The sequence below is a fragment of the Pyrus communis genome, chromosome 15 (genome assembly GCF_963583255.1).
Source record: "Pyrus communis chromosome 15, drPyrComm1.1, whole genome shotgun sequence".
Taxonomy (NCBI): Eukaryota; Viridiplantae; Streptophyta; class Magnoliopsida; order Rosales; family Rosaceae; genus Pyrus; species Pyrus communis.
This window is the reverse complement of record NC_084817.1, coordinates 21,551,297-21,563,874: the sequence shown is the minus strand read 5'-3', so window position 1 is coordinate 21,563,874 and position 12,578 is coordinate 21,551,297. Positions and strand designations below refer to the sequence as shown.

Genomic DNA, 12,578 nt, shown 5'->3' with positions numbered 1-12,578 from the left:
CAATTCGTGCGACCCAAAAACAAAGGAAAAACACATGAAGAAAACTTTCCAATATTGCTTTTAAACTTGAGTCAAAAGTAAAATAATGTCGTTTTTAGTATTTATCATGAGAGAAGTGTTATTGGTATTTCAAAAATCTCATTTTACACTCCTCATAAGCGTATTTTTCTTTCCTAATATAAAAAATTTAGAATATAAAATAAGATTTTTAAAGTGTTAATAACAATTCTATTTAATCTTATGTAACATCCAAGTACTCTATTGTTTTGCAGCTGTTTTCCGCATTGATTATGGGCCTTTCTAATTTAATTAACTTAATCCGTTTAATGGTTTAATTATGACATATAATAATGTCTCTCGACGTGGATCACTTTAGTCATCTTCTTCTTTTCAATGGGAGTTCGGATTCTCTTTGTGAGGATCATGGGGATCTGTAAATTGTGTTTTTTCATCATACATTGTACGGTTATAAATTATTTTAAATATTTTTATTTAAAAATAAACATAAACAGTACTTGACAAAAACTAACCACACGATGTACGATGAACGAACACGATTCATGGATCTCCAAAATCCTCACCCAAAAGATCCGGAGAGGATCCTGTTGATTTCAATGGTCCAAAAAAGTTGAGGTTGGTCGGATCTACTTCTGAGATGATGTGCTATAAGACCCAAATGATGACGTCAGTCGCCATTTCACCAATTAGCCAAAAAATAGAAAAAGGCAGCCAGACACGTTGGATTTGGAGGCCTCGCACTACCATGTACGGTAGGTGGTTCTTGGGTGAGTTTTGTAGAGGGAAGTAAGAGCTTCAAACTGGTGGTGGTGGCGACGTCGAAAAAAAGTTCGTCCACAGTTGGCCGTAATTCGCATAAAAAACTCAAAGTTGTGCGGGTCGGTAGATTCAGTGGGTCGCGAGTTATGGGTTTCGGTTGGATTTCCATTTCTAGAAACTACTTTATGGCTTTTTTTTTAATCTGGAGTCAAGTTTTTGTTTATAGTAACTGACAAAAGATCAAAATGTGAGCACTCCGTAACTTCTTCTTTTCCACTATGATTCGTAACGGTTGTTGCCCATGCGTTCTACCTATCTATTCTAAATCCGCCTCCTATCTATTCTAAATCCGCCTCAAACACTGAAGTAAAATTTAAAATAACCAAAATGCTCTTTAAAATCATTTTTCTCACAACTGTAAAATGAATCATTTCAAGATGGCGTATCATAGGGTTATGTCTTTACTGTTGGAGATACCGCAATATCTTAGAGGTCAATCAAACAGACCTCTTAGTTGTGACTTTTTCGAATCATGCTAAGATCTCACATTTCATGAATGCTTATGGTTAAGTGTTGTTAGTGAGGATATTCAGAGCATTTGTGGACCTTCTTCTGTAGTTAATTTTCCTACAACAGTTTATGAAGATAATGTTGCTTGTGTCGTCCAAATCAAGAAAGGTTACATCAAAGTAGAGAATAACAAGTATATCGCACCAAAGTTTTTCTATTCGCATCAGCAACAAGAGCCTCAAAAGATTGAAATCAAGCATATCCGATCCCAAGACAACCTTATTGATTTCTTCACCAAGTCATTTCCAAAGTCTATTTTTTCAGAAGCTTGTTCAAGAAATTGGCATGCGTAAATTATCTAAGCTACAACATTTATAGTTCTCATTTGGAAGTTTTGTCAAATTCAATGGGAGTATCTTGCAACACACTCATTTGACCGTAATGTACTCTTTTTCCTACAATTAGGACCATTTGGTCCCATTGGATTTTTGTTGCCTGACGAGATTTTGATGAGACACCTATCCTTGGTTGGTCATACCCGTTTGTGCATCCCACTGGCGTCCTATACACGTTTAGTGTTGACGGGTTTTGCATTAACTCACTTTTCTACTAGCCTATAGGCTTTGTCTCGCCTTGATTTTCAACATAGCTAGGTTTTTTTAGACTTACTTTCCATGTGCATTTCGTGTTTGAGACTTGCGTTTACACATTGTGCCGATGACTTCATTAACTATTTTTACATCATCGCTAAAAATCTAATGCACCATCTACTTGAGTATTTACACAAACAAGGAGGAGTATTGCAGTTAATATTCCATTAGAAGTGCAATTGTGTAAATCTTAGTAGATTATGTATAGGATTGTATGAGATCATTCTTTATTGTACTTGTATTACTTGGAGAACAAGATTCTTTCTTCCATATTACTATAAATAAAGAAATAAAAGGGTGAAATCACAACACATAATTCCCACTCTCTATCTATTTTCTCTCCTATTGCCGGTCCTCTCCCTTTTCTTAGCCTACAACAACTATATATCATTTTTTGTGGAATTAATGGTTTACTAATATAAAAAGAAAATAATAACTAATATTATAATTCATATCCCTATCGTTACTCATACAAACAAAAGTTGTCGGTGGTAGACAAGTTAAAGGCTCGTTGACGAACATAAATCTAAGGATAACAAAAGGCACTTGTTCTTATTTTGTTTTATTTTTTTTATCAGTAAGGCTCTTGTTCTGCATTCAGTGAATCAAAAGATTCATCAACGATTGTAGATTTTGTGATTGAAACACTAACTTTTTATAGTTGTTGTTTTTATTTTATTGGCTTTAGTTAATAGATTAATCCTTGTCGGTTTCAACAAGTAAATGTTTAAGTCTTTCTTAAGCACAAAAAGTACGGCAATTGAATTTTGCTTAATTTTAAGTAATCGTGAGTTAGACTAATCGATTAAGGTAGCGAGCAAATGTGGCTAGGCTAATCGATTAAGGTAGTGTGTCGGTCCATCTCATTTAAATTTGAATGTTCATTTTTATTAATTAGAATAATTCAGAATTGAATAACTTCTAATTGCACTTTCTTAGTTGGTAAATTAGGTGTGTTTAAGATGGAAGATTTATACGGTCTAGTGATATTCTTCTTTATATATAAGTAAATTGTTCTCTTATTTAATTCATTAGATGGCGAGACCATAGAATATTTGTGTTGTATTCAATACGTAATTAGTGACTAATATACAATGTAACTTAGTGCAATCTCCTCTTATTGTACAGTAAAATATCGCCTCCTTTAGAGTATATCGTCGTATTAAAAAAAAATAGAAATTTTAGAACATTTTTGAGCATGTAATTCAAAGTGCATGAATTGGATCATCTTCTGAGCTTGGGCTCAGGACTATCCTCCTGACCGATACACAAGGGTCGTTGGATTTTGATTCAATGACTACAATTATTATAATTTTTAGAGGACCCTCGTTAGATCAAAATCCAACTATCTTTGTGTGTCGGTCAAGAGGATCTTGAGCCCAAGCTCAGGAGAGGATCTCATTCCCAAAGGGACAAGGATTTTCTGCCCTCCCACTTTCGGTGCACTCCCGTGCCCTTCTGTTTTGTGTGGTCACAGTTAAGCCACGTCAATATTTTATATTGTTTTTTTTATAAAGATAATAAGACAAAAATGAATAGTAATATAAAATGTTAATGTGATTTAACCATGATCATACAAATAGGAGGGCATGGAAGAACACCGAAAATGAGAGGGCAACAATCCTTGTCCTTCCCAAAATGCAAACCATCTGACTTCCACATGCAGTCATAATACCTTGGGAACTGGAAGATTGAAGGCAGGAAAACTAGAAAGAAAATGATGATTTTATTACTTTACGTCCTGACAAGGGACTAGAAGAGATGATTCAAATGGTAAAGGATTCTCGTCGAATTCTTTTTCCAGAGATTTCGAAAATTTCGTGATCATAGTCGTTCATTGTATATCGTATGGTCAATTTTTGTTAGGTATTATTTATATTTAATTTTAAAATTTAAATAATTTTTTACTGTACGATATATCATGAACAATTACAATTACAAAATCCTTAAAAAAAAAGCCGGTGAGGATCCTTTTCCGATTCAAATGGCAAATTTTGAACTGCTCTGTGAATAGTGTTTTGCGGTTGTATTCCATTTGGGCTCATGATACGTTATTTGACAGAGAACCACGATACGAATTAAATTTTTCAGTTTCCTATGACTTAAGATGCATTCTAGCGTCTTAATGACGTTTAAAGGGTAAAAAAGAACACTTAAGTTTTAAGAATGTTTTCTCAGGATTATATAAACGACTTTAGAGTTATATCATGATTATATTACTCAATTGAAAATCGATATTTTCTATAAAATCTATAAAACTGTTCGTGATCCTGTATTCTATAACTTATGTTGTGTCACGTCCACAATCAAACATGCGAAACCTCGAGTGAACGCGGAGATCGTGTATCCGTACGCCGCATCAATATCATATTGTCATGACAAAAATTAAGAGAAGATATTCATGGCAGCGCTGATTATTTAAACCTACGATTATGTCAACGCTATTAGTAAATCAAATATTAAATGGGAATAAGGGGTAGAAACATCGCTTAATTATATTTTATTATCAAGATAATTGGATGATTAGCATGATCCAGCTGTTTCACTCTAAAGAAGGTCTCTCGTCCGCTGTATGGTCCCATTTGGATACATATTGCCCTTGAGCTGTTACCAATTAAATCCATTTCCTATTAGGACTGATTTCTGTGTTAGTCACTAGCCAAATTACATTAGAAATATGACACTAAGTGGACCCAATAGCTAGCTTCTACTATATCATATATTCGTGTGGTATAATTTACGAAACTTTGGTTATTTAGATGGGAGAAGATATATATTGTAATTTGTGGTTTAGGATTCATACATTGAATGAACAACGTGCATAACTTTCTAAAATTTTATAAAGTAGCTAGAAACAACCAACTTCGAATGAAAAGGTTCTTTAAAACGACTGACAAAAGAGGCAACTAAAGTGTGCTACTCTATCACATACATGCAAAGCAAATAAGAACACACAATCCTCAATCGCTTGGATCAAACTACAAAAAATAAGTGATGATAAACATATTCTCAGTTTATTTCTCAAAATAATGCCTTATAAATTCTATTCGATATGTAGTAGTATATTTTGAACAAATATTGAAAACGTAAATACCTTATATTTTCGTACTCCTCACATGTAGGTTCATAGTTGATTTCATATGGAAGAGGGTATTTCGTTCAGGGGATACTGTGGTACTTTGGGGTACCTCATCTTTAAGGTGTTATGGTTATTAAATTTTTGTTTAAAAATACAAAAATCAAAATTTAAAAGTTAAAACTAATAAGAGTATCTATATTTCGAAGCACGATGCAACCTTTGTTTCATTTAAACAGGTACAAAAGGAAGCGATCATAATGGAAGCACACAACAAATATTTTTGCATCGATTTGAGCTACTTTTAGAAACCCATGAAACCCCACGTTTCTCATTTTAATGTTAATTTTGGGTGTGCTACTATCTCCAACTACAAGTATTTTGTAGTGATAGTTTAAAGAACACGTGCATACACACGAAACAGAACTTCTTCGTCTTTTCCTGGTCAACAGAATTCTCTTCTTTTTTTCTTTTTCTTTTTTTCCTTTTTCTTTTACCAATACAGAATTTTACTTTCTTGACGACAAAAGAATTACATTCTTACAAGGATCCTGGAATAGGAAATTATAGTTTGTATCATATGATAACTAGAGTAAAGGGTAAGCTAGTTGCTGTACAAAGTAGAGAGAGATAAGAAGAGGAAAGTCAGGATGGAGAGAGGAAGAAGGTAAATCAAAATTATTATATATGAAAGTTATATTTAAACTGATTAAAGGTGTTAAAGACATTATAGTCATTTTATCCTTTTTAGTTGACAAAGAGAGTTTTCTTAAATGTGTAGGGGACGAATTCCACACAAACTTAAAATTACTCTGATATCTTTGCAACCAAGAATGAAAAGGTACAGGTGAGACCTTGCCACATGTACACCAGTGTGGTGTGAGCCAAAAGCTCTTTGATGCTTAAGTTATACTTATTGTAGGAAAATGAATACTAAGTTATGAGTTTATTAGCTAAAGGATATCCTTCATTGTATAAGCATACCTTCATATAAAGACAAACATGGGCTCAAAGGTGATTTATTAGGGCACGCGTGACGCTCCTTAAGTGGTTGGTTTGAACTCACGTTATCCCGCTCATTTAGCCAACAATTGTTGACTATATGAGAGACGTGATAAGGAGCACCAATTAATAACTTGTTTAGGAATGACTCGTTATATCGGTAATCATGCATGACCTATGTATGAGCCATGATTATAGGGATCATTATGTCTGTGTCGTTTCATAATGAATTGGTTCTCCATAAAAATAGAATGCTACGTCTCTCCAAAGAATCCACTTAGTCGATCCAAATCAAGAATTGAATTCATAATTTTGGGTAGGCTATGCTTATTTTTTTATCCTTCCATGCTCATTGAACTTGTGAGTGATTCGTAATTGCAATCCAACTCCTTATTTTGTTCTTATTAATAACTAGTAAACATGCCATCATAGTATACAATACATATGAATTTGATTCTCTTTTCTAATATTCAGCATGAATAGAGGAAATGATGGGTGACACTTAATCTTATGTAAGTTAAACTTTTGGAATTTCAATTTTTTTCTTGGACGACGTCAGTGATTAGATTGAAATCTAATGGTTTAGCTAGGATCACTTAATGTGACTATACTATGTTAAGTATATCCAACTCAAAATCATCGGAGATTTTTTTTTTAACATTTTTTATTATGTTAGGTAGAAAAATTTGAGAGATCATAAGTCATACAAATGTCTTCAGAAGCTAGGTGCTTCTTCAGGAGGACCTTCTTGTTCAACCTAATGCCTCTCCTGTTCAACCCGTTCTCCTTCCCTTAGTGTAGCTTAGAGTACTAACTTTACTTCTGATAAGTAACTTAAACGTAAAAGCACTTTTAGAAAGAACACTTATGACTCGTTTGGAAAGTACTTTGTAAATGACTGAAAACACTTTCAGAAAAAATATTTTTTTGGTTCCAAAAGCATTTGAAGTGTTTTATGCAAAAAACTAGTCATATGCTTCTTTCATGAAGCAGTTTAAATGTTTTTCCAAGAAGATTCACTTGCATTTTTACTAAGAATTGATTTCAAAAACATTTTTACCAAAAATGCTATCAATTATTTTAAAAATACTTTCAAACGAGCTTTTATAAGCATTGTGGTTCCTAGAGAAGCAGAATCCTTAAACAAGTTTCTAGTCGGTAGTAACATGTGGTTGTATTCTTTAACCAAAAAAGAATGTGGTAGTATTAAATCACACTAAAAATTTTCAATTTATATATTACACTAAAACATGGGCCCTATTGCAAAGAAAAAGCAACATAACAGTAAAAAAAATAAAAAATAAAAAAAAATAAAAAAAAGGTTGTGTGGTGATCTTAGATTCGCCATGCTGATGCTGATCACTGATCAGCTCTACATTATCCTGTCTTCTGTGAGAACGGATATTCAGTGGGTCCAGACTCCGAAAGGATTTCATAGTTCAACCAAAATGGAAGAAGAAGAATGGATATGTATATTTCATGCCACCTGGGTTTAAACCGCGTCCTCAACAGTTCAGTACATATTATTTATCTATTAATTATTCTGGTTAACTGCATCAGTCCATCCAGAATTTGGCTTAAAATATTCCCCCAACACTTGTTAATCTTCTGATTCATCATATTGCCTGAATTTTCATCCCCAACTTTTATAATTTCAAATATTTTTTGTTGATTTATTTTTTAGATTCTTCGACAAATAGAGAAGATAATTCTGCAAGCGTGCACCTGGACAAGGCAACTGCGTGGAAGCTCATTTCATGTTATGTGACCACGTATCGTTCAAAAATCGTAAGACGTTCGCATCTATAAATACGTATCAACTGGACCACACTTTCACCAACCAATGTGCTTTATAATTGTACTACCATTGCTTCAAAGCTAATTACTTTTCAAACACAAACACCAAATTTAACATTTCTGCTATCATTTCTCTGCATGCATGGGAGATCCCGCCAATTCTAGCAATGCCTACGGCCCTGCCTCTTCGACCTACAGAGGCGTCCGCAAGAGAAAATGGGGCAAATGGGTGTCGGAAATCCGCGAGCCGGGAACCAAAACCCGAATTTGGTTAGGCAGCTTCGAGACACCAGAGATGGCCGCGGCCGCATATGATGTGGCAGCGTTCCATTTCAGGGGTCGCGACGCAAGGCTCAACTTCCCTGAACTTGTCAGTAACTTGCCTCGCCCCGCCAGCTCAACCCCCGATGACATACGCATGGCGGCACAGGAAGCAGCCTTGATGCTGAGAGGTAGTGGTGCTGGTGCGGTTGAAGGTCATGATCAGGTTGAGGGCTCCAGCTCAAACGTCGGGCCAGTGACGGTGAGGCTCTCGCCGTCTCAAATCCAAGCGATCAACGAGTCACCCTTGGACTCGCCCAAAATGTGGATGCAAATGGCAGAGCCTACGATGTTCTCTAATGACTTTGAGAATCAGTGGGAGGATACGCCAAATGACTATCTTTGGGATCCTTAATTAGGTAATTAACTTTTACGTAATAGTACAATGATAAAATATCAACTATATATATTATAAAATACGAGTGTGTGAATGTAGTTAATTTGACTAAAATATATGAGCTATATATATTCAAATAAACCTTCCAAATATATACAGTTTCATTAAAAAAAAAGATGGGGACAAGTCTACCCATATAAAAAGTTTGGTAAACTTTGAGTTTAGTTTGTTTTGAATTGATTGACAAAATTAGCAAATTTAAATGATTTAAGTGTCGATGGAATAATCATATTTGGTTTGAGGAAACACCATTTGTGTACGGAAAGAGACATTATTGGTGATCAAATGTTTAAAATTGTGGATTGGAGGGACACTGATGACTGATCAAGCATTAGTTCTGGTTTGGTAGTAGGTGAGGTGGGATCGATTTGTGTTGTGTGAAGGAAGACCATAAACTCTTTGGCTACTTTTTATATCAGCTTTAGAAGAGTGTACTCGATCGTGTGATTTTATTTTTCTTGCTCTCATTGTTTACATTATTTGATGTAATGCAAATAATTTGTCATTGAGATTAATGTACGTAATAATATTAGTGTGTGTGGGCAATCATTTTTTGCTTTTTTCGAACGATAGATTCGAATGGAAACATTACATCGGAGGCCGGAGCAAGAAGTATTAAATAATCATTCTAGTTCAAAACAATTTCATCTATAAACCCTCCCTTGAAACAAAAGAAATCATTAGATGTACAAATTTTCATGTCTATTTCTGAGAGATAACAAATATGAAATTGTTGAGAAATGGTGATAAAGTATGAATGCATTTTATTCCCTTTTCCTACGATTGGTCTATTCGATAATAAAATAAACAACAAAACTATTTGAACAAAAGTAACACGTGTGTTGACACACTATCTGATAAATGTGGAATCCAGATTCTCACCGGATCTTTTTTGTGAGGATTGCAGAATTCGTGAATCATGTTTGTTCATCATACATCGTGTGGTCAGAAATTATTTTAAATATTTTTATTTTAAATTAAACAAAAACAGTATCTGACAAAAACTGATCACACGATATACAATAAACGAACACGATTTACAAATATCTAAAATTCTCACCAAAATAATCCGGAGATAATCCAATTGGATAAATGTGAGCTCCATTGTGATGTATGAGCGTCACTTGTAGTATAGAGCGCGTTTAAGTAATAGCATCATCCTAAAATAAAATTCTTTTCAGTTTTTCACTATTATTATTAGAGAAAATTTATTGGTTGAGTTATTGGCATGTCAATCTTATGAATGACAATACCAAGTAGGGGTGGGTTCAAAAAACCGAAAAAAACCGACAACCGAACCGGACCGAAACCGAAAAAAACCGAACCGAATCGAATCTGACCAGTTCGGTTTCGGTTTTTGAGGCTCGGAAACCGAACCGAACCGATATATATATATATAATTTTTTTGAATATTTATAAATAGTTTAGTCATACAATTATAACAAAACAGAACCTGTTGCCAAGTTGGTTTCAGTGAAACTTTACAAGCTGGAGGCATGGGTTCGAACCCTCATGCCTCCAGGATTTGTGAGATTATTTTTAATTTTTTAAGTTGTTGTAACCCTAACCCTCCTCCTCCTTATTTTTCATTCCCCTGGCCTGGCCTCTTATCTCTAGACTCTCGTTCCCTCCCTCTCTCTCTGAGACATGGTGGCCTCGTCCTCATCGTTGTTTGAGTACTCCTCGGACTCGTCCTCGTCGTCTTCGTCTGTATCTCGCCGCAGACATCATCCCCACCACCGCAGTCGCCGAGATAAAGACAAAGATGCCCTCAAGATCCGAAAAAAGACCAGTCGCTCCAACACTAAACGACGTCGCAGACACCGCCACCGCCACTCCTCGTCGGATTCTTACTCTTCCTCCTCTCCTTCCGATTACAGGTCAATTTACAAAACCCTTCTTTTATTTTTTGGGCTTATGTATGGTGGCTTTAATTTTGTTATCAGTTTTATCCTCTGTTTGGTTAGGGTTTTGAATATTGTGACTAATTCTGAGTAACCCTAATTTTAGTTATTTTATTCGGCGTTTAACATGGTTATGTAAATTATTGCAATTTGTATGCAATTTGGTGATTTGTGTAGTTCCCGTAGCTAACATTGGAAAGTTTCAAAACAGCCGGATGGGAAAATTAGGTTGGTTTCAGCTCAAAGTTAAGGTCTTTTATCTTCTTCTTCAGTTCAGAGTTCAGAGTTCTTCTTCTTCAGTTCAGAATTCGTTCGCAGTCTCGCGCAGCCTGAGGCCCTGAGCCTCCTTTCTCTCTCGCTCTGTCTCTCAGGCGACTCGCGTTGTCAGCAAAAGTGGAAGATCCCAACGGCGGATTCGGTTCCCAAGCTCCGACGATTCTGTCTGTGGCAAAGAGAATTCAGGAAGAGTGGAAGATCCTGGAGAAGGATTTGCCAGGCAAGTTCTTCCGTTTTTTTATTTTGAATATCCTTTTAAATAACTGTTTTGAATTAATGGTAGTGAAGTTTTCCCATACTTAGCCTATTCATTTTTATCAAATATTTTGCACTGACTATTTCATAATGCTGACTGCTGTAATTAATTTGGTTTTGTTTGGAGTTGAGAATATATGGACTATAGTTGTTGGATTGGTGTTTGTACTATAGAAACTTAGATGTGCTTACCCCCTTTTCATTGACATCCACGGATACAATAGTTGTTAGAGCTTATGAGGCAATAATGGATTGTGTGAGAGCTGTAATTGTTGGGGCGGAGGGTACTCCTTACCATGATGGTCTCTTCTTCTTTGATGTTTGCTTCCCCAGTGGCTATCCCAATGTACCACCAGTATGTGATAATTTTGAACTCCTAGAATTGATTTGTATCTGTTTACATCTTTGGCCTAACCGGGAACTCTGTTATGCGGAATGTCTACTACCACTCTGGTGGCCTTTGATTTAATCCAAATTTGTACAATTGTGGAAAAGTGTGCCTTATTCTTGGTTCTGGACAAACCAAATTCCATGTGTATTTGGTGGTTTTCTGCATTTTTTGCATCTTCATTTTCCTACTTTTGTGTGTTTGGCTCTGGAAAATTATTGAAACTCTGTAATCTGTATATAGAGTGTTAAATGAGTATATGATTAATGGGGGGAATTTTGTTTTCGAAAGGACAGTTACATGTTTTGTATCAATTTGGCTGCGATAGTAAGATTACTTCATGGAACAGTGTAATTGTTGTGGCATGTGAATGTCAATTTCTTTCAGAAGGACATTGGAATTAGGTTGCTTTCTTACGCTGTAGGTCTCTGGATGGAGCTTGTTGTTTGGGGGATCTGTTCTTAGAAAAACCAGGCACTGAGTTGGCCGTGGCTTCATAAGAAGTCTAGGCATAATTTTGGAGGAAAAAAAAAAAAAAAAAAAAAAAAAACCGAAACCGAACCAAAAAAAACCGAACCGAAAAAAAAACCGAACCGAAAAAAACCGAAATAAAATTGAACCGAACCGAAATTTCGGTTCGGTTTCGGTTTTGAGAAAAAACCGAACCGATGAGAACCGAACCCAGCCCTAATACCAAGAAGAACTAATTCAAACCTGATCAGAAGTTGACAATTAACAGTGAATTTTTCAGAGGTTAATGGCACTTAAAACTTATTAGGGAGAACACTACATGCACTAGTACAAAAACATGTTTGCGCTACGGCAACTTCAGCGACGCATCAAATTTTGTCGCACAAATGGACTTTGCACAACAACACTTTGCACGACGAAGGCTGGTGTCGCGCAAAGCTTTTTTTTTTCTTTTCCTTTTGCTTTTCTTTTAGGGTTCTTGCATTGCCTTTTTCTTTTGTGGTATCCACTTATGTAAATATTTTAAATTGACGATCGAATTGGTTCATTGTATTCATATAGGGTTAATGAGTGTAGCTGTAAAAAATCATCAAAATCGGAGTTAAAATAACTATTAAATCGTGATTTTTCGTTTATCGTCGTCGAAAAGGTTTGTTCAGTTACTTAATATTTGAATGTTTGTTTTTTGAGATTTTTGGCGTATGAGATCTTGAAGCATATACAAACAAGTTTGACGGTTGGATCGTTGAAACTA

The 12,578-nt window shown here is 35.3% G+C and overlaps 1 protein-coding gene and 1 long non-coding RNA gene across 2 annotated transcripts; both read left to right on the top strand.

The window, feature by feature from the left end:
- The first annotated feature begins 7,954 nt into the window (after window positions 1-7,954).
- LOC137717250 (ethylene-responsive transcription factor ERF021-like) lies at window positions 7,955-8,488 on the top strand. The gene has a single exon (XM_068456553.1). The coding sequence runs from the start codon at window positions 7,955-7,957 to the stop codon at window positions 8,486-8,488; it is 534 nt and encodes a 177-aa protein (XP_068312654.1).
- Window positions 8,489-10,051: 1,563 nt separating this feature from the next.
- Window positions 10,052-11,591, top strand: LOC137718807 (uncharacterized). The gene is made up of 2 exons (XR_011065931.1): window positions 10,052-10,410; window positions 10,612-11,591. It is a non-coding gene; the product is annotated as an uncharacterized lncRNA (long non-coding RNA).
- The last annotated feature ends 987 nt before the right edge of the window (window positions 11,592-12,578 follow it).